A 23663-nucleotide genomic window follows, 5' to 3' on the forward strand; every position below is an offset into this window, starting at 1 on the left:
ATAACCGAGCGAGACAAGGAAACAAGAATTGCTTTCTGCACCGCCATGAGCGATATGATTCGGGGAAATCCAGACATTGTGAATAATTTGTTAATGACCGACGAAGCACAATTCCATATTTCTGGCTACGTTAACAAACAGAACATGCGATATTGGTCACCAGTGAACCCGAAAGAACTGCATGAAATGCCTTTGCACTCTCCTAAAGTGACGGTTTGCTGTGGAGTACGTGTTTTCGGAATTGTGGGCCTGTATTTCTTTGAAAATGACAATAAACAAACAGTCACTGTTACTTCCGAACGCTATGTGTATATGTTGGAAGGCTACGTTGAACGCTTTGCGACAGCTTGGCCCTAAAAACCTTTTATTTCCAACAGGATGGAGCAAAAGCCCACACTGCGAGAAATATGGCAGTAGCTCGTCGAATGTTCAGGTCTGTGATTTCTCGTTTCGGTGACATCGCTTGGCCAGCTCGGTCTCCTCACCTTACTGTGCCGCACTTTTTTTGTGGGGATATCTGAAAGACCGTATTTTCAAAAAGCGGATCGCGAATACTCAAGAATTAAAGCAAGCCATTGTTACGAAGTTGCCGCTATTGATGAGAACCTCCGAAGACGCGCATATAAAAACTTCACGCAACGCTTGCAACAATGCATTGAATATAATGAAGGCCATCTGCATGATGTAGTTTTTAAAAAAACTACATCGGCTCTGGGCCACCCGGTATTTATTTATATCCTTATTACCATCTAATTATCGGGTAGGCAACGTGGAATGTGAGCATTCCGATGATTGGTGGTCACACAGCAGCGCGATTTTTAAGACATTTTCTGCCTCGCACAACCACACTGTGGAACCAGCTTTCGCCGGCGGTTTTTCCGAACCGATACGACTTGGGAACCTTCAAGAAAAGAGCGTACTCTTTCCTGAAAGGCCGGCAACGCACCTGCAAGCCCCCCGGTGTTGCAGATGTCCATGGGCGGTGGTAGTCACTTTCCATCAGGTGAGCCTCCTGCTCGTTTGCCACCTTTTGACATAAAAATAAAAAATAAAAAAAAAGCCGTCCTCCATAGATATTGTCACTGTAACTTTAACCAACCTTGCTCCCTCCTCCAAAGATCAAACGTGTGATAGAAAAAGAGGAGTGTGCGAAAGAGTTACAAAAGAGAGTGGTTAGTAAAATGAATGAAATGGGCGATATGGAAGATCGGAGTGTGAATGAATCTTGGAATGATATAGCAGAGCGTATTAGAATTGAAGAAAGGGAAAGGATATATAATATATAAGTGGTGGTCAGAAAAGAAAAGTACATTCAGGGATTGGCAGAAGGAAGAAGATTTAAATCCAAAAGTAAAACAATTATGATATGTGGAAGAAGAAAACAAAAAAAGCTGTTTCCATATGTAAGGGAAAAGCATATACAGCTTACATACTCTAGTAGAAAAAGATAATACATACTTGCGCATTCATGATTTAATATATCCTGCACAGTTGGGTAACCTCTCTTAGGAATGTCTGCCAAATTTGATTAGAAGAACATCATTGTATATCATTTTTTTTAAGAATCGATAGCTTATTGAAATATCAACCAAACATTGAAAACTAAGATGCTATTTCCCTTGTACTTGTAGTTACGGTGATTATTTTAAATGTTTTATTTATTTCAGAGCGCTTCGTCGTCGAGAAAACTCAGCAAATTGAAAGGGAAGAAGAAATCTATAGGCACTTGGTCTAAAACTGGGAGCGAATCGTGTAAGTTTCTTATGTATTCTTAAAACCAAAAATCTAAGTATTATTTGTTCAAGTAGGCTCATAGAAGCACATTAATGAGTATAGTATTGAAGTATATTTCAATGGCAGGAGGAGTAGATATACAAACCTTAGATTTACATATTCCGTGCGATTTGCTATCCAAACCATCCAGGGAACAATTAAATACATTAAAAAAAATTAACGATATCGATCCAGAGGTTTAAAGTTACATATAAATATGTTAAGCATATACCGATTTAGCACAAATAAATGTTATTATTTAAATGATTGACAACTGACAAAATGTGGTCTACGTTTTGCACAAAAATGTTCTTTGATTGAGAGTTAATGATTAATAGTTTTCATTTATGATTCTATTAAAAGTACTTCTCACTAGAAAATTGCCTATTATATAATAAAGAGCCTATTGGATTGTATAAATAAAAATTTTGATTAAAACATAATATAATTGTTTATTTATCATAGGATAGGTACATAAAGTGATCGTTTTTATAGTTTCGATAGAATCTCGTCTTTCGATGTACTCGATGGACACTCGAGCCGGTCTCGTCCCGAAGTCTTCCAACTCAAAGGAAAACACGAGGTACGTATCTTATACCAGCACAGGTATGTACATGATTTCGAATAGTTGGTTTTTATTTAAATAAATAATTATTTTAATAAAAGCGAATTATTCGAAATATTTTGCTTTGATCATACAACTTATTTTTTAGTTGTTAAATACAATGCATTACAGGTTTTAGATATAATGCTGAAATTACTTACTTTGATACTATTTATTTGTTGGTAGGAGTAAGCTAGTCTGGGTACCGCCATTAGTCAGATATTCTGCCACCAAATAACAATACTCAATATTATTGTGTTCCGTTTTGAAGGGCGAGTGAGCCAGTGTAACTGCAGACGCAATATCTCAGTTTCCATAATTAATTGCGTATAGGTTATATAAGAAATGGGTAAAATTTCATGTGACCCCATGTCTATGGGCAGCGGTGTCCATCAGCCGTCAGGCCCATTTGCACGTCCGTCGACATCTGCCACTAAAAAGGCGCTATCGACAACTTCATCCTCATGCCTCAATACAGCCTCTCTGTACCGTCTCTGTCGTAGTCCGATATGTCAATCCAACACGACAGAACGAGATGGCCTAATAACGATTCGAAACCTCGGTTTGCCCAACCGCGACACGCGCGGCTGACATCCGTTGTTGTTCAGCTCGCGAGCGCCGAGGAGAGGCGAGGCGGCCGCCGGGGAGCAGGCTGCACTCGCGAAGGCTCTGAAGAAAACGCCGAGGTCGGGTGTACATTTATTTCATTACGAGTAACTATATAAATTATGGTGTAAACAAATCATTCGAGTCGATTTCGATGGCAGGAGTAGTTGAGATGATCAAACAGCTCGACCTTGAATCGACGTGACGTCGTTGGTCGAGATCTTGAATAATCTCTGGTGTTTATTGTGGATTCGGAAATAAATGACGTTTTGTATGTCAATGAGGTTTTTATCGAAACTTGCTAAGTAAAATATAATAATTTAGCAATATAAATCAGGAACAGTTTCAAGTACATAGTATAACAAATCTATAAACATAGAGCATGAAGCTTTTTCCATTAGAATTATATATTTTTTTCATAAATCTAAAAATTGTTTTTAGATTCTTATTATATCCCTATGAAGTCGGTACAGGTAGCTAGTCTTTAAATATAATATTAATATTTTTTTTTTTAAATAATTTGTCTCTATAGTTTATTTACGTCCCTTTATAAATACTAATGTTCCTATTTACGACGAGGAGTGGGAACGGAAATAGACCAGGTAAGGATCAATCCTGCTATGTTTTACATCGCTAGACGGCCCTTAATCATTGCCCTATTACGCTATGATACTGTTCATGGTGTATACGTTTGTCTGCAGCAATATTAACGATGTATAAATTTGTGACAACAGCGTTCGGCGGATGATGCCCGTCGTGGACACACAAATACGCACACTCGTGGAGAGTCAGCCCGTATGTTATTTCATTATTATATTTTAATTGTTTATTGCAACCCATCATCCTCCTGCCCTTATCCCAATTTTACTCGGGGTCGGCGCAGCATGTCTTCTTCTTCCATACTTCTCTGTCGGACGTCAACTCACAAGTAACATTCTTTCTAACCATATCGTCTTTCACACAAATTATTTATGTTTATTGCAACCCATATATGTAAATTAAATTTAAGTATACTTTATTCAAAAACTTTTATTGAATCACATATCAGAGGATTGTATCTTTTTACCTACCCTGGTGCACAGTTTGCACAAAACCCTACCAACATGTACACGATAAAGCATTTCAACATGTTAAATAATTTCAGTGTACGTCGAATCACATGAGTCCGGACGGGAGTCCGCTCTCAACACCCAAGAGTCCCAAAACCTCTAGATCACGTAAAGCAACATCACCCAGAAAAACACTTCAGAACAATAACAAGCCACTGATGTATAGTTCGCCCAGAAACGTTACTTATAAGAAGATTATAAATAGTCCAAGACCAAAGAGAGAAAGCAATTCAAGGGAATCTGAAAATACAACAGAACCTTCGAGAAACATTCTCACAAATGATTCTACGAGCGTTGTCAATAAGACAGAGATAAGAGATGTGAAAAGGGATGAGAAAGAAATGGCTTGGAGTTTAGATGTCAATGCTAATTCCGAAGAGCAAGTTGCGAGAGATGAAAAAACAAATGAAACAGAGAAGAGATGTGAGAAGGATAGAAATAAGGTAAGTTGTATAAGTTTTGGTTTTTTGGTAAGGTTGATGGTTGATTTTTGATTTTCTTAATGTTTTCTTTTATATTTGAGTTGTTTTCGCGGTTTCGCTCACGTTTTAGGGGTCATCATGTGTTAGGGAAAAAGTCCCTATGTCCATTTAGGTTTAAAATTGCTTCATACCAAATTTTTTCGTTTAAGTTCGGTTCAGTGGTTTGAGTTACTTTCGTATTTAACCCATTCGATTGTGTATAACTTTTATGTGAATAAATACGAAAGTAACTCAAAATCTGCATTACAATTGTTTTTTTTTTTTTATATGACTGTTCAGTATATGGACTCTGAATTTTGTTACATTCAAATGGCTGTAGGGCTGATTCTTCTATTTGCGTCGTTGTTTCTCTTTATTTATAAAGTATCGTGTTGATTTGGATTTGATGAGTGAGTTTGTCTCATGGTAACTTAATCCTTATTTGTGTTAGCCTTTCCTAATTTAATGCATGTGTTGCCATTTTATCAGACGTTTTTTAAAGAGTGAGTGAATAGAACGATAATTGTTGAAAAGATTTCCGATTTATAACCAAAGTATGAAATTTTTGGACATTATACAGTCTGGATTGGATGTTTTAGTAATGATTCTTTATTTAAATAAAAATACCAACATTTAATAATAAAAAAAACAAATGTTTTATTGAAATAAAGTTTCGCGAAAGCGTATAAAAATTGTAAACAGATTTAATTTAAGAATAACAAGTTTTTAAGCCCAAAAAGCGCGGCCTAGCGATAATTATATACTAAAATTATTTACAATGTCTTTGTGTTTCAAGCTAAGCTCCGTTTATATTAATACATGTTTAACATATCGAATATAATTTAAAACTTATCGCCTACCGAGATAAAGAAGCGAATATTTCGTCTGAACTTATGTTTATACATTGTCAATTCAATTCATACAATAAACAAAGCTACATTGAATAAGGATACCCGCCATCAGTTATTTTGATTATAAAAACAGTATATATTCTACGTAAATTGTAACATTAATCTCATGTTTAATTGTCAAATCACTAAGGACTGTGACGAGTTCAATCTTATCGTTGCCACTGGGTACAGGAAAAAAATCAGCCCTATTATCTAAATTTTCTGAAATATCGAAAGTGGATACACAGTTATTGAATAAATGGTCTCAATCATAGTAGATATATTTTTTGGAAGATTAGTAAATAGTTTTTGATAGCGCAAAGATATAGACTTTTTTTCATCCCAATTTTGTAACATGGGTACTAGCCTTGAGTGTCTAGTGTCCGGTCCTGACTAAGGAGCTCCATGAAATTTTTATGCACATGTTTCGAAATTGACAAATTGAATTGGAATGCGAAATTTTATATAAAAAAATATATTTTATATATTAGAAATTTTGTTGCGATATATTTATCGAAATGTTCTTATCAAAATATAAAAAAATTTATTTTAATAAATAAGGGTGTACGATTTTAAATATTGATGATTTTATGTGTATTGTGCGTGCACTTTGGACTTTGTCGTTGGGTGGTTTAAATAAATAGTAAGATGTATTTTCGAGCATTTTATGCGCATTTGCCGCAGAGCGGTTTGTTGTCCAGCACCGAGAATGTGGAATCGGTGACGGGGTTCCGGCATTTCTGGAAACAGAAAAGATCGCTGTTACTTCTCTACTACCTAATATTATAAAGAGGTAAAGGTTTCTTTGTTTGTTGAGGATCTTCGGAACTAATTATGACATATGTATATTTTTCATTTGTAGAAAGCTACAATATTCCTAACTGGAATTGAGTCAAAATTATTTATATCATATAATTTTTTTCAATATAAAATTGTACCCGTTTAAACCCCAGCGGTTTAGTAGTATCAAATAAAATCAAATAATTACAATTACATTACAATTTTTGCCGTCAAGCGATTAGGTCACCACGAATCTTCTACTCTATTCTTATTTTTACTCTGTCTATTTTTCTCTCTCTCGCTTTCGCAAAACGTCCGATACTCACATTGCAAGTGAAGCAGTCGCGATGCCATTTGGCATCCAGCGCGATGATGGCTTTGTCCACGATCGGCGTGCCGCAGCCCGCGCAGCGAGCGGCGAACTTGTCCGCGTAACATGACGAGCAGTACGGGCGACCGGCCTGGGGCGAGACCATACATTAATAACTACCGCTTGATGGTAAGTAGCGATAAATAGGATTTTTATGTTCTGGTTTGAAGATCGAGTGAGAATGTACAGCTACAGACACAAGGCACATAAAGTCTCAGTTGCCGAGGTTCTTGGCGCATTTATTCTTTAAGAAATTGTTAAAATTTCATACGGCGCCAATGTATGTGTATAGCCAGTGGTGACCACTTACTATCAGATGGCCCAATTGCACTTAGACGGACGTAATATATGCCATCAAAAACCAAATTAAAAAATGTCGCTGTCGATTATGTTGACGTCGTGTCTAATGCCTCCACTGAAGAAAACAGCAGTGATGGATTATGGACTAATTAATACAAATTGTCATCACATTACTGCTAGAATATAGCTGTCCATTTTTGTCTATAGTAGAATAATTCTTAAATATTACATTCAGTGTCACTTGAAGTAGTTAAACAATATGCCCAATTACCTGTTCCATAAATCCGCCCCCTCCCAGCTCTTTCCTGCATCCTCCGCAGACGAAGTGATGCGCGTGCCACGACACGCCCAGAGCTTGGATCACGCGCTGAAAAAAAAATTGTTAAAATTACTAAATGTATAGATTATGATGACTACTAGTTTCCGCTCGTATGAGGGAAAGGGGGCATAGGCTACAGGTGCTAGGGTTAAAAGTAACCTATGAGCTATTTCAGACTATAATGTTTAAAATTACAAAGCACACTTGCTTTGTAACTACAGGGACATACATCTTAGCTCCCAAGGTTGGTGGCGCATTGGCGATGTAATATTTTTTACTGCGCTAATATCTTTGGACGATGGTGAAATTTACCGTTAGGTGGCCGATTTTCCCATCCGCGAAACTATATTATAAAAAAAGGATTCGAATCCGTTCTGGGGTAACAAACATCCATCTACACAAACTTTTGCATTTATAATATTAGAAAAATATTAAATAACTCGACGACCTCCGTGGTCGAGTACGCCACTCCGAGGTCCGGGGTTCGATTCCTGGACGAGTCGATGTAGAAAAAGTTCATTAGTATTCTATGTTGTCTTGGGTCTGGGTATATGTGGTACTGTAGTTACTTCTGATTTTCCATAACACAAGTGCTTTAGCTACTTACATTGGGATCAGAGTAATGTATGTGATGTTGTCCAATAAAATAAATAAATACTATAATTGATAATAAATGTTAGGTGTTTTTTTATGATGAGGATATAGCTACCTATAGGATACACTTCCTCAGTTCCTTATAATATTATCCCGGAATCAAAATTCCGGTCCCGTGAGATAATGGCGTTAGTAATGCTAAGGAGCACGCAATCCACAAATAGCGCTATTGTTTCTGAGATGACATCATTCTACTTGTCTTTGTAGTATATACATGATGCTATATAGCATTAAAACATACTTGAAACTACCGGCTATGTTTCGGCCGTGAAAGATTTGTCATTTGAAAATATATTGGATAATATTTAGATATAATAGTATTTGAAAAGGTAAATATCGTGAACATTGGAATAATAATAGCGGTGGCATAGTTAAGTACTGATATAGCCTTATTATAGTTTTTGCCGTCTATTAAACGTGGAAGCATATTTTTTATGGGCCTCCTGATGGTAAGTGGCCATCACTGCCCATAGTGCAATATAGATATTAGTGCAGTATGATATTAAAATTTTAACCATTTCTTACGGACCCAAGATAACATAGAAAACTAATGAATTATTTCTACATAGACTCGACCGGGAATCGAACCCGGGACCTCGGAGTGGTGTACCCATGAAAACCGGTGTACACACTACTCGACCCCGTGGTCGAACAATCGAGGTCGTCATCAATGCGCCATCAAACTTTGGAACTGCGATCTTACGTCTCTTGTGCCTGTAGTACACTGGCTCATTCATTCAAATATATGTTGAGTAGTTGGTAAATACCAAGATGTGCTTGCACAAAACGCTACCACCGAGTATAAATTAATTATTAATAGTAAAACTAAATCACCACGAGGTAGGAAATTATACGACTAGAGATGAACTCGCGAATGTTTTGCCGTTACTTTTAGAGATATGATAATTGGCTACAATTGTTAATGTTCTAGTAATAATAATAAAAAATACTAATTATTGTATCCATTAGGACATTAAAATCAATTTACAATTTATTTTTAAATTTGGAATCGTAAGTTTTACTGGACGTTTTATGTAATCCTGTTATTCTCGCCTCATACATGACGGTCGATTGTGAAGTTTTTTAAGTTCTTTTAGTACTATTGTTTATACATTTTAATCTCTGTCTTGTTGTGTCAGTCTGCTATCCCATGGAATTGTTACAGAGCTAGAATAGAAAGGGATTACTGTTACTATAAAAGTTGTTGGCCGAGACCGAAATTGGGCAGAAATATATTAATATTTGTATCTATCACTATACTAAATGTCCGTCCTGACTCTGTGCGAGTTTATACAAAGTTACCTCTTTAAATTCCCTTTAAGTTAGCATTTCCAAAATTTACCTCATTAAAGATCGCCTACGTCGTCAAAAGAATCCCTATGTGAAATTTCAAATCGATTAGTCTTAGATTCGGAGATCTCGTTATGAGTGGTATTTAACTTGTATATTTACTTAAATAAGTAATTATCGTTTGAAATATTTAACTCTACCTGTTACGAAGTCATAATATATAAATATATGTAATGTGATGATTGTTGTTCCGGTAACCGTGGGAGCGTATGACGTCACTCTTCGGCGCAGACGCATAGAAATCAGTGTAAGGTCGATTTGACTCACAGATTTTTAGGGCCCGATCCCAGCCATATATGGGCGTCAAGAATTACATATGCTAGTCGAATTCAAAATCGTATTTTCCGTTAGTCATAGTTAAAATTAGAACATTGACATCTCATTACTTAACGAGTTCACACTCTTAACACATCTAAGATATAGTATAGTATAAAAAATAACATACATACATAACATAGTCAATTTATAAAACTCTAGGCTGACTCTGACGATGTAGTCGTTTGTACGTCAATTACATATATACCTAGATGAGTATTTATAATAATTCAAAGTACGCTCAAGGAAAGTATCACACATTTGCTAACAACGGCCTTGACAATAACGTACCATGTTATTTCTCTACTCTGAGAGAAATCTAATAGTTTAATTATATGTACAAATTCAAATAGACCTACAAATGCGTCAATCGATTACAAGTGCTTCGTGTAATGTTTTATTTTTTTTTAACTATCCATTCTATGTAGACACCTCTCGCTGACTCACCGGTGGTTTCTTCCGACCGTTGTGTCGGTACAAGGTCGGGTCATCATTGTTTTTTTATGTTAATAGCTAATTACGTTGTGGCGAACGTTTAGTTTAATTTTATGTTATTTGTATAAATATTTAATTATGATGAAGAACGTTCTCGTTCAAGCGTTGATGGTAACAATTCCAAATTGCATGCTTTCTGCCTTGGACGCAGTTTAGCTCATAGAGTAAGGGTTTGAAAATTGGGCAATGTTTTGGATTCTCCTCGGAAAGCACGTATATCAGTTGGTTTGGTGCTTGATCTTTCCCAGTCTTATAGGATAGTCTTTCTATGTCTTGAGAGTTTTGTATAGTCATACGTGACATGTCTCTAAATAGTCAAAAAAGAAAATCGCTTCCTCCCGTCTGGACATTTAGATCTTTTAAACTACGCAACGGTTTTTAATTCATCCGTACACTGAGTAATTCAAGAGGAATGTTTATATGTATGATACAAGTCAAGAATTTCTTCCTACCGGGAAAAAAGATATATTTCTTTTTATGTTTAATTTTTAAAAACTTCTTGTATTTTGTACCCGTATGAAACCTGGGAAGTAGTTGGTTATACATAAATCTAGTGTAACGTCCAGGAAGCGATTCAATGCCTTTTTGGCTTGTAAACTATTTTCCGATACGATTTGACGTTTAATATTCTCCGTGCTCAAATGTATAGTAATTGTCATGATTGGCGTCAGCTATAAACAAGTTGTTCTAATGCAACGGGTAGAGTTACGATAGTGTATAAGATGCCAATTAATCCCTGTGATCGTGATCGATCGAACAATTTCGCAGTCGATTACTACTCTATTACTTTCCGTCAGATATACATATGGATTTTAATTTTATTATTTTTTGGTCAATAAAATTGTACGATAACCACTTCATAGAATTAGCCAAATTCTAAAAAACAAATGTGCTAAAATTAGATTTGATTATACATAAATAAACAAGTATCGTCCTACCTGTTTTCCTCCACGACCTATCGAATTGATTTATAACGATAACGGTAACAAAAAGTATCCATTCATATGTTATTAAGTCGATTTCAAGGCGTGGGTAGTTGTAAAAAATATTTCGAATGGGAAACACTATATTTGGATATCGTGACGTCATGTAATGATCATTATTTTGTGTGTCATTTTTCTAGATTTTTCTCTTATGTCACGTTCACTCGGTGGCTTTGTACAAGTATAGAAGTAAGCTTTGTTCGATGGTAGGTACCAACCACCCATCATTTATTCAACCGCCAGAAATATTTAGTATTGTTGTGTTTCAGTTTTTAGGGTGAGTAAGCCTGTAGTGGTACTATAAGCATAAGAGCAATATCTGTTGAGTTTCCAAGGCGAGTGCGGCATTAGTAATGTAAGAAATAGTCAAAGGGCAGTGGTGATTATTTAGCATCAGGTGGCTCAATTGACCGTCCGCCTACCTGTGCCATTAAAAAAGTATTTTTTGGCAGTATGACGACGATTATAGGTGGTTTAGGAAGTTGCTGACTGTCTGTTGGTATAGTCTAGCTAGGCGAACGTATAGAAAATGTCGACAAAATGAGATTACATAAAAAGAACCAAAGAATAACAAATGTAGAGGCTACATTACATTTAAGGAGGTGCAAATGGGGCACATGATCGTAAGTGGTGACCAATGTCCACTAACATTAACGCCATAAGAAATTGAAACCATTCCTTACAGAGCCACCATGCGTCACCAACCTTGGGAACTAAGATGCTATGATCCGTATGCGTGTGATTACACTTGCTCACTAAAACCTGAACAAATTACCCAGTATTGCCCGTGGCATGGCAAGCGGCACCGATCTCTACCATCAAATGAATTAAAAATGATTTCTGTGACTAGTTCACATAACTCACATCGGTAATGGGATCCCCACAGCCGTGGCACCTCGGGCTGTGGTGCTGCGTGTAACACGGCACGCAGTGCACGCCGCCGTCGTGCTGGTGGAACTTGGCACCGTCGATCGGCTTGCGGCATGTGTTACAAGTGAAGTGTTCGGGGTGCCATTTCTTGTTCAGCGCTGTTACTATCTGGAAATTAATTCATAATATTACATCAAGCTGTTAGCAAATGCACAAGATTCCAAGTTTAGGTAGTTATTTGATCGTTAGCTTATATCCACCCCTCCTCCAAACATCAGTGTTATATATTTTAAATATATGATAATATTGGTTACCATGACTAAGAAAAATGTCTAAGATCTCTATATGCTTGCGTTTGTATACTTCAGCTGCTTTTTTTCATTAATTATAAATATATATCATTTGCTTGACCATAAACCGACTGCATTGTGTTCTTGTTTTTTTTGGATAATATTTTCTAATATTAAAAACGCTTCTAGCAAATCCATTGGATACTTTCACTTCAAATTGTAAAAGACCAAAAAAAATAATTGACCAAAAAACATAACATTGAAATAAAACTAGTTTTTAACGGATTTAATCGCGTATATTAATTATTTTAACATCCCGACGTTTCGAGCACTTTGCAGTGTTCGTGGTCACGGACAGACTGTCAGAGTTTTATTTCAATATGTAATAATCGCGAAAATCTAAGACAACATTAAAACATAACATTATTATAGATATCATTATAATAATGTTATGTTTTATGGTCATATATAGTTGGCTAGGTATTTTATTTTAGAAAATTAGTAACGCTCAGTTCAGCTACTCTTCGTAACGCTACTTGTCCATATAATCTTATAAGTAGCAATAGGTAGTATTATATGCAATTTTTACGATTTTAACATGACGATTCAATAGTGCTTAAAAGAGCTCAATCAAATAACGAATAACGGATACAAAATCTATATTATAACAGATAATTGCCTAGAATGAAATCTATCCAATTATATTTGATCAATACCCAAAACATGGGCGTTTATGTAACAATGTTACATTGTGTACGCGAATAAGTACATGGATTGTATTTTTTTTATTTTCATAAACATGAGATAATATCTCGAACGGCGATGTTCACCTTTAATAGCTGAATAATTAGATTGTACGTAGAATTTCTCGATTCCAATTCGTTTAACTCGTTAAGGCGATTGTTAACGCCTTCTCATATTGCCTAGGGCTGATCGGAATTACCGTCACCAACTACGGCGTTGATCGGTCATTAGTGTGCACTGATTTTATACTTACAACGCATTGTAAATACTTTAGTCTTACATGGTAAGGGGTCTGAATAATGTTGGGAGTTATATCGTTTTTAGCATTAGCAGCCTGTAAATTTTCCCACTGCTGGGCTAAATTCCTCCTCTCCCTTTGAGGAGAAGGTTTGGAGGATGTTCCACTACGCTGCTCCAATGCGGGTTGGCGGAATACACATGTGGCAGAATTTCGTTGAAATTAGACACATGCAGGTTTCCTCACGATATTTTCCTTCACCGCCGAGCACGAGATGAATTATAAACACAAATTAAGCACATGAAAATTCAGTGGTGCCTGTCTGGGTTTGAACCCGAAATCATCGGTTAAGATGCACGTGTTCTAACCACTGGGCCATCTCGGCTCTATACACACATGTATACATTTTACATATCTCATAATGAATCAATGAATCAATCAGATGAAATTTAAGCACTTGTTACTTATTATCTCGTATACGTGAGATTTATCTCAATAACGATTTAATTTTTTTTGTTTTTTTATTATACTAATAGTGAAACAAAACATTTTTACTTTCGTGTTTATAATATTCATTAGGATTCCACGGTTTTCATCCTGTATATATTCTTGTTGGATAATGTCTTATCTGTTGATGTTTTACTTTTAAAGATACCGATTTTAATTTAGACATTTATGTTATATGAATATATATATATCAGCGTTACATTATAAATAGCATTAGGTACGTTATAATTTATATCATGAGATTGTATGTTACAGCTCATAAGCATTTGACGGTTTACAATCTCGCGAGACATATACCACACAATCTACAAGCAAAAATTAGTTTCGAGTAACTTTAAATGTGACGACTTTGAGAGGTTGTAAGCAAATAAACAGACGAACTATGATATTCGGAATATTAGTAAAGATTTGCACGCGGCACATGTAGAGCTTATCGCCTGATATCATTTGATTGACCACTTCATTTCTTGTACACTTGCACGTACGTGATATCATTATTACTAACTACGCGATAAATGATATTTTTTGTTTATTTTGTATTCGCTAAAGGAAAACTAATAATACTTAACTAATAGTGTAAATTGTTTCGGTGACAACTAAAATATCCATATGATCCCTATAGGCTGAGTAGGCCCCGGAGATATGATGGCAAACATTTAGGGGTCTGGCAAAACATAGTGGGATTTTTTTCAGAAGTCACGTTCTCCCTTAACCCGCATGTCAAAGATTTTTAAAAAAAATTGCTTCTAAAGATCTATGTAGAAAATATAACTCAATTGAAATTTGATTGGGTATTAAAAGTTACAATGTGTAGGGGCGGACTAGGCGTATTCTTCTGCCCTCATCCTTCATTCCTCCCATTCGTTTGATCATTTACGATACATATTTAAAGGCTTTTTATAAGGCTTATAGCGTATCTATGAGGATACTTGGCATTCAACAGTTGCACTGTGTCCTGTCCTTGGTTTAGGAGCAGCCGTTAAGTGTTACTGTTGAGATAAGCTTCTTGAGGAGAAGATTCCAAATGGTTTGGTGCAGGAGACACGTGACTATCGGCCTTACTCATTCATATGTATAATGGTAATCTTCTTATCGAAAATTTAATGCAATAAGATTTAAGAACACGTGATTGTAGATAGTCGTTGCTGGTGCATCGCTTATTATCACAACGATGTGTTCACTTGTTTTGTGGTTTTTACCCACTCGGAATCCCGAAAAATCTAAATTAAACCGATTCGGAATCTACTATTTTATTATTGCTTGTATTATTTCTTTAGCGCGAACTCCAGCTGTATAAAGTCTTATTTCGTGCGAGGCAACTCCACACAATTTTATTTGAAATAATTGTAGTGTCGTAGTTCTACGTGGGGAAATCTAAAGGTTTATGATGTCAGTAACTTCGAATATTACAGCAGTGCGTACGGACAGTTTGCTGGTAATGTGATACATTGCCAGAAACGTAGTTTGTGTAACCCGTAGGTTCACTTACACCTTAAACCGGAATACAATAATACTAATTACAACTGTTCAACGGTGGAATATTTAATTTGTATTATTATGTCAACTAGCTGTGCCCGCGACTTGTTGTTGCCTAAGTTACTCCTTCAACTTTCTTCCAGTAAAAGTCCCGTCGAAATCGGTCCAGCCGTTTCAGAGATTAGCCGGAACAAACAGACAGACAAAAATTGTAAAAAAGATAAAATATTTTGGGTATATGTAACTCGTATACGTACATATGCGTTTAGTAAAAAGCGGTTATTATAATATTAAAAATAATCTAATTTTATTGTATAGGTACAGATTAAACTTAATTTACTTACTCTGCCTTGAATAGCGCTATTGCAACTGTTGCAAATAACAGGTCCTCCGTCGGCTGTGGACTGAAACAATTGAAAAATATCATCAACGTGACGTCATAAAAGTTTGGAGTTTGTTGAGTTTTTCTACTATAGTAGAGTCATATGCCGCAATGATTACAATCATTAACCGAACAACCTGTTAACCGAATTTGGAAAAAGTCATTGGGATTGGTGGTTTTATACATTATCGTCCAACTTTTCATTTTTACACCCTTTTATAATATTATACTTTTTATTATTCGTACATTGTCATTGATCAAGTTATTGCCAAAGATAGTGGAAACTAGTCTTTCCGTAACATTTGACCTATTTCTCAATACATTAAGTTTGGTATGGTTAAAACATTTTAATAATAATAATAGTATATTTGACCTTGTCAAATGTATGCATGACCGATACTGATATAACTGATAACGTTATTTTTACTCGTTAAATTTTATTATATCGTCGATTTCAAAAGAAAATTCCATTGAATGATAACTATCGACGATTTAATACATTATGATAATACCTATATTGTGTAATATCAGTTATTAGAATTACGCTCGTAGAATGTTTCAAGAAATTACGATACAGATAAAAAAAACTTAGTTACGAAACACGAAAGTGATGTGATAACGTTTTTACGATCGAACTCGCGGCGGGCGACGCGTGCGCAATATTTGTTTATGGTATAAATCCGATTAAATTAAATGTTATAAATTTAACTTGTAGTGAATGCTATAAACACTATTTTATATATATATATATATATATATATGTTTTATGTAATAGGGGCAGGTCAAGACAAATGGGTCACCTGATCGAAAGAAATAATAACCATTCCATATATCACACCAATGCGGCACCAATCTTGGGGATAAGATGTGCCTGAAGCTACACTGGCTTACTCGCCCTTTAGACCGGAACACAACGTTCTGGGTATTCCTGTCTGGCGGTAGAACTTTGTCATTTTAATTGCTTATAATTTTACGAACATATATATATTTTCTTATTAATTGAATTGCCAGTTTTGATTTCAGTACAAACTTTGCATTTAATTTTATGCCGTGGTAAAAAAAAACTAATTATTAAGGGTAATATACTCAAATCAAATCAAAACATATTTTATTCAAGTAGGCTTTTACAAGCACTTTTGAATCGTCATTTAACAAACTATTTAAAGTTAAGCTATCACCGGTTCGGAATGTAGATTCTACCGAGAAGAACTCCCAAGAAACTCAGTAGTTATACTCTATTCCAACCATTAGATGAAAAAAGCCACATTTAAATAAACAACATTTGTCAGCAAATTGACGCGATATCATTGGTCGAGAGCTTGATAATCTATGATATTCACTATGGATTTGCGAAAAAATGGCTTTTTGTATATCGATGAAACTGATATTGGAAGTAAAATTAAAGTGGATATAAGTAGTAAAGTGTAGTAGTATTGTATTATAAATAAAGATATATTAATGATAAACTCTTAGTAATGCACAATATAGCTGAGTTTCAAGCAAATCGCATGAAATACGTAAATTTATGGTTTGTTTATCTTTTTTCCTACTTCGATTGGAATAGGCCATACACCCATTAAATTGTATATATTTATTACAACTAAGATGCAATCTAAACTTTAAAACAAACCGGTACCCTTTAAAGCTTTTTGTTGTTTCAACGATCGAGATTAGAAGTACTCAATACAGTGGATATAAATGCACTTTAATTGCTGCGTAAATATTTAAACGACATTATTGTACGCAATACAACGTCTATGAACGATTTTATAGTTATTTCCAAGTTTGTTTTCCAGCGGTAACCGACGGGAAGAGGTGGGTGCTTACTGTTTACGATTGGATAATTTATGCGGCGATAGAACGCGTATCGTCATGCTTTCGTTATAGTAAACGTATCAGACTTTTCTACTACACGTATCTACTGAAACGAGATACTGTGAGTTCGTTTGAAATTATTTAACGACTAGTTTTGGCAGGGCAGACAACTGGGGAGCAGATATTAGATACTTTTTTTCCATAAAATAATCTATCCCTGTGCTAAATTTCATAGAGCCATCATCATAGAGCCGAGATGGCCCAGTAGAGCCGAGATGGCCCAGTAGAGCCGAGATGGCCCAGTGGTTAGAACGCGTGCATCTTAACCGATGATTTCGGGTTCAAAACCAGGCAGGCACCACTGAAATTTCATGTGCTTAATTTGTGTTTATAATTCATCTCGTGCTCGGCGGTGAAGGAAAACATCGTGAGGAAACCTGCATGTGTCTAATTTCAACGAAATTCAGCCACATGTGTATTCCGCCAACCCGCATTGGAGCAGCGTGGTGGAAAATGCTCCAAAACCTTCTCCTCAAAGGGAGAGGAGGCCTTTATCCCAGCAGTGGGACATTTACGGGCTGCTAATGCTAATAAAAATGCTAAATTTCATGCAGTTCCGTTCAGTCGTTCCGGTTTGATTGAGTTACAAACATCCATCCGTCCAAGCTATGCATTTATAATATTAGTAAGATGTCTTCTTTCGAATGTCAAAAAGAGGGAAAACCGGGTCTAGACACCCGCTAAACAACTCTTAAGACTTTCCTTTACAGAAACAATACCTTTACCTTTTCCCGATTTTAATACGTAATTACGATAATTTTATTAATTTGTTCAATATTATCGATAGCAGAATTATTATTTATCAATAAATTGCAAAATATTGTAGATATATTTTTTTCGAAATTTATGCATAATTATCCTTGCAAATTATTCAAGTTAATATGTAATTGACTTAGCATTGCAAGAAATTAATTGATTTATAAATAAAGTCGAGACAAACATGTTTTCTAGGTACAGTGTCGTTAATTATATTATGTTGCTAATTAATGCGACTTTTGTCATTAGTTAGGTTAGACGTATATACAATTTTTTTGATACAATTAAAAAAGCTCAACTTAGGTAAACAATTTTTTTAGAAGTTTTCTATCAAATCATTTTCAGTTCTTCGTGTTAGTATTCTTTATGCAAATAAATCTTTATGCCCTCGCGAATTAATTAATATTTATGTCCTTTACAAGTTTCGTGTTTGGCACAATCCGGGGATTTCAATTTGTTTTGCACGAATTAGTTTTTAGCATAATGAAGACTATCATTTCATATTTTACTTGAGAATTATTGCTAATTTCCATTGAATAAAATAAAACTGTATAAAAATACATTTGACTAGCAACTTTTGTTTATTAGGGCTCGATTAGTTCTTTCAACCTTTAAACTGCCACGAAAATATTGCAGCTCCAAACCTAGATTCAGTTCCTCGTTCAGAAATGTCTGGATGCGAAACTCGGAGTCTAGAAGTCATCAGTAGGTATATATACTTTCGTAAAAACTGTCGCCTTCCAGAATGTATGTAAAGCTATTGGTCCTGCACTTGAATTTATTCCGGTCGTATCGGTGATTGCCGTCACACCTTTTGATAAGACCAGTGTCCCACACTTTCCTTCAATTTTATATTGAACGGAATTATATCACATGTATAATTTATTACTCGGCGATGTAAAAGCAGGGTAATGGCTTTAGCAATACATACTCGTTATAATTATTTATATGTGTACTATGTTACTAGGCTAGTTATCATATTTTGACTAATGAGGTGTCGTTAGTTTAGTCTTTAAGAGTCACACCTGCCGACGTTATATTAAATCCAGTACGGCTGATATGATTTGCGCAATACGTTCGGTGTTAAATACATTAAAATTTACAAATACTTGATTTGGTATGAATAATTTGATAAATTACGAAATATTTTTTTATAATGTGTCGTACTTTTTCCGAAGATTGCCGATATTTCGTGTGCCTAATAGTTGTTTATTAACAATTTTTTAATCTATCTACACATTGGCGATGAAGGATGGAAATGATTTTTTTGGACTTTAAACCGAGAGTGTAAGGTGGTGCGCGAGTCATAACGGATGTTTACAAACTAATTTAAGAGATATCACATTCACAACGCATGCAGACATATATTTTTTTATAAGTGTTAGGCGTTAACTATCAAAACATTAAAACATCCATAGACAAATGAAAACAAATGACTGTGGAAATATAAAGCATAGACTGTAGCCATAAAACCAGACACATTAAGACACAATAAGTTCCGAATAGAAAGTTAGCAAGGTCGGAGGTGTGTTTTTGGGTGTCATAAGGAAGCCGCGATCAAGCTATTAGGACTCGACACCTGTTTCAGTCGATCGGACGTGACGCGAAAAGATGCTATCAAAGAAAGCGACGACGTGACCGTAAACCGTAGCCGTGACACGTCGCCCCACGTATTAGGTATCTCTCGACTTTAACGGAACAATGAGCTTAACGTGTTGCATATGAATAAATGTTAATGAATATCGTAAATAGCCTAGCCTTAGATTTCTCAGATCAAACCGATCCGAAGAAATATTTATTGTTAGCGATTGTCGGCGTAAACAGACGTGTCACATTGGCAATTATCGTGGTCAACATGTGTAATAGTTATTTCCTTTTTTTTTAATTTATGAGAATGATATATTCATTATTATAATTTGTATTGTTATACCGTTTTACCATCGGATGGTAAGTGATCGCCACCGCTCATACAAATTGTCACTGTAAGAAATTATAACCATTCTCTGCGATGCGCCGACAACGCCCCAACAACCTTGGGACCTGTGTTATAACATCTCAGTTCCCAAGTTACACCGGCTCAACCATCCTTCGAGCCGCTCAATAACAATGTAATGGTAAGCCCTACCACCAAGTGAATATTTATAAAAGTTGCTTTTTTATGAATGTTCATTGTAATGAGGCATATGAGGATAACAAGTTTGTTCTTTTTTGGCTATAAACTATATATAATATAGACAAAACAATACGTAATATATAAAAATAGATACTAATTGTGTTATAAAGAAACGATAAAACGATAATAACGTTAATCAATTTAAGTGCTTAAAACCATTTGTTTGTGACAAGAGCGTTGAATCAATGTAGGGCGAGCCTCTGCAAGGTCAAGGCGACGGTTAGGCTCGTTGTCCAGCGAACGACACGCTAATAATCGCGGTGATTCATTAATAACAATAATAAAAGTTTTTGATTTACAAGTGGATTAACTTCGATTCAACTTCCGGGGCTTGTATTATTCATATTTAATAAATTCAAAATAAGCTGAATTTAGCAGCTGAAATTAAGTATTTTTATTGTACTGTTAAAGTAAATCTTCTCAGTAGATTTAGGGTTAAAATTAAATAGTCAGAGTAGGAATAGCTTGGTAGAACAGTTAAATAATTATCAGTTATTTATATATGATTGGTTTGAGCGCGGGTACCACCCAATGATTTTTACAGTGTAAGAAATTTTAACCATTCCTTACATCGCCAATACGCAACCAGCCATGGGAACTGAGATTTATATCCCTTGTGCCTGTTATTATACTAGCTCACATACACTTCAAGACGGAACACAACAGTTGCTAGGTGTATATAGGCTTGGTGAAATAGCGAAGTATTGAATACTATTTATTAGAAGTGATGTGAGTTTAGTGTTGATGTATATGCAGAAGTTAAACATGTAACCCCCCCCCCCCCCCGTACAAAATCTAATGTGCAAAAATGCGATATCCTGCATTGTATATTTAAAAAAAAAACGAATGCTGTCGACACTGATATTGAGGTAAAATGCAAAACGAATAATCGCGATAGCGTTGCTCTCGGCGGATGATAAGCCTCGAGGAGGAAGTCATCTGAGTCATGTGTTGTTTTGATTCATGTATATTGATATAAGTTATAAATAATGTTAAAAAAATATGTGACATGCTTACATTTTGAAATAATAAAAAAATATATCTAATAGTTTCTTTATTGCGTCCTCCTGAACGATTTCAGTCACAGGGAAAGTTGTACATTAAATATATATATATATTTTTTTTTATTTAATTTTGGCTTTTTATTAAATATATTATTCGGTGCGCAAGTGTGTTTTCCTCGCTAAGAGTACAAAATCAAAATATTCAGGTAGACTCATAAAAGCACATTTGAATTCTCATGTAACAGTGATAAATGAAACCTACTATTGTTTTACAAAGTAGATTCTATCGAGGAGTAAGTAGTTACCCTTTTTCCACCATTTTAAATACACAGTTTGTCAAAAAAGCATAAATAAATGTATATATATCTTGCCTAGAAATCAACACGTTCTCGTAAACCAATATATATTTATTGGTCCGACCCGAAGATTGATCTCAAAACCCTGGGATATGTGGTCATATAAGCCGGCCACTGTTCGTGTTACGAGACAGGCAACATCATGGACATAAATTATGATAAAAATTGTTATATATATAATCGTTCCATGAATTGACATGTTTCATATTTTATTTTTATGCCATTTAAAAAAGAACACTGAACACAGAGTAGAGAAAGGTACAGAAATGTTTTTGTCTTTGTCTATTTATTTATATATACTGATGAATCAGAATCAATTTATATGCTATATTATAATTTTATATGAGACGTATATTCACTTAGACTAACGTACATGTGAATTCGATATTATGCGTAATTTTCTTGGTGCTTTATGCAAGACCATCATCATGTATTCTTCCACCTAAGAGAAATATTTAGTAATGTTGTATTCGGGTTTGTAGGATGAATGATAACATATTAGTTACAAAGGTTGGTGGCGCATTGGCGATGTAAGGAATGGTTAATAATTGTTATGGTTCCAATGTTTGTACACAGTAACTTACCATTAGTTGGCCAATTTGTTCGCCAACCAATGTTACAAAATAATAACTCTATGTTAAAGTTTCTCACAGACACATTTCAAAGAAATCGTTATCATCATAAGCCATCCGCGTCTTTGTACTCAATTGTTTTTAATTATTTAAGTATGTAATTAAATTTCGAACTGGGTCATCGGGATGTATGTCGGTCGTCGATGGCGTGTCGATAGATATCGTGATGTAGTGCTATTTAGAAGTCTGGGGAAATGAAATTCGTATTGAATTCAGTACTCTGGGGATGTACTTGAACGTAACTGGATGTTATGTTGATTTATGTGTCTGTTTCAATGTATTTATCACTAGCTTAACCCGTCGATTTGCTCGCGTGATATTTGACTGTTGAGTACATACTCGTACATGTATACTACCGCAAAGTAGCAATGTTTCGTATTGTTGTGTTCCGATTTGAAGAGTGAGTGAGCCAGTGGAACTGCAGACACATGGTATATTGCAATTTAGTTTCCAAGGTTGCGCCACGCATTTAAGATGTAAAGAAGGGTAACGAATTCTTACAGTGCCTGTGTATGTTGACGCCTATAAATTTTATAGAAAAACATAGCCGCGACCGCGCACACGTATCGCTTCTCCTTCTGACTTGTTTATTTCCATCTGAAATCTTAATATTACCGTAGTATAATATATAGCGTGGTAGTTTTGAATGAAGTAGCTCTTTGAAGTTGAATTGAAATAGGTTCAATAGTTTCAGAGTTTATCGTTTACAAACAAACAAATCGTTCCTTTCTATAATGTTATTATAGATAACGTAAAAATTAATTACGTTAATTATTCCATTTTTTAAATATTTCGTTTAATCTAACGCTATTTCGTGTAAATTTAAATGACTACTGTTTATTAAAACGAACTGTCTGAGTAAAAAAATAATTGTAATTGTATATCTTAGTGTACGTTTTCCAGCAAAACCACAATGGTGTAAGGTGGCGGTCGGTTGGGACATTTAAGAACTTTAATTCTATACGGTATCGGTTGTTAAACTCCGTCGTGAGAAAAAGAATTGGTAACTTTTGTCTGTCACGCATTGTTGTCAATTTTTAACATTTAGTATTTTGGTTTTGTTTATACTTGACGATTTTCTTAATTGAAAATGAAAACACTTGCAAACAAATAAATCGCTGATATTTGTTCGGTAATACGAGATTATAATACTAGACTGAGAGCCAGTGTTCCGCAGACATATATGATATTAGTATATAGTACACCGGCTCTTAGACTATATGATTTTATACATCATTTGATCATACAAACTAGATGATTCCAATAGATATTTGTTTTAGCATTAGCATTAGCATTAGCAGCCCGTAAATGTCCCACTGCTGGGATAAAGGCCTCCTCTCCCTTTGAGGAG

General features: G+C 35.2%; 2 protein-coding genes across 2 annotated transcripts in view; one reads left to right on the plus strand and one right to left on the minus strand.

Annotated features, from left to right (window-relative positions):
• The window catches only part of LOC125068286, a 52434-nt gene that overhangs the window by 1757 nt on the left and 27014 nt on the right, over window positions 1-23663 (plus strand). The window contains exons 3-7 of the mRNA XM_047677390.1: window positions 1668-1752; window positions 2269-2356; window positions 2986-3063; window positions 3718-3778; window positions 4128-4535. Of these exons, the coding sequence (XP_047533346.1) occupies window positions 1668-1752; window positions 2269-2356; window positions 2986-3063; window positions 3718-3778; window positions 4128-4535 (720 nt within the window). The remainder of the gene's footprint in view (window positions 1-1667; window positions 1753-2268; window positions 2357-2985; window positions 3064-3717; window positions 3779-4127; window positions 4536-23663) is intronic.
• LOC125068289 (transforming growth factor beta-1-induced transcript 1 protein) overlaps window positions 6007-23663 on the minus strand; it is a 28166-nt gene continuing 10509 nt past the window's right edge. Inside the window, exons 2-6 of the mRNA XM_047677394.1 lie at window positions 15479-15538; window positions 11874-12047; window positions 7165-7260; window positions 6550-6684; window positions 6007-6183 (exon numbers count right to left, since the gene is read on the minus strand). Of these exons, the coding sequence (XP_047533350.1) occupies window positions 6109-6183; window positions 6550-6684; window positions 7165-7260; window positions 11874-12047; window positions 15479-15538 (540 nt within the window). The 3' untranslated portion in view covers window positions 6007-6108. The remainder of the gene's footprint in view (window positions 6184-6549; window positions 6685-7164; window positions 7261-11873; window positions 12048-15478; window positions 15539-23663) is intronic.

The sequence above is a fragment of the Vanessa atalanta genome, chromosome 13 (genome assembly GCF_905147765.1).
Source record: "Vanessa atalanta chromosome 13, ilVanAtal1.2, whole genome shotgun sequence".
Classification (NCBI taxonomy): domain Eukaryota; kingdom Metazoa; phylum Arthropoda; class Insecta; order Lepidoptera; family Nymphalidae; genus Vanessa; species Vanessa atalanta.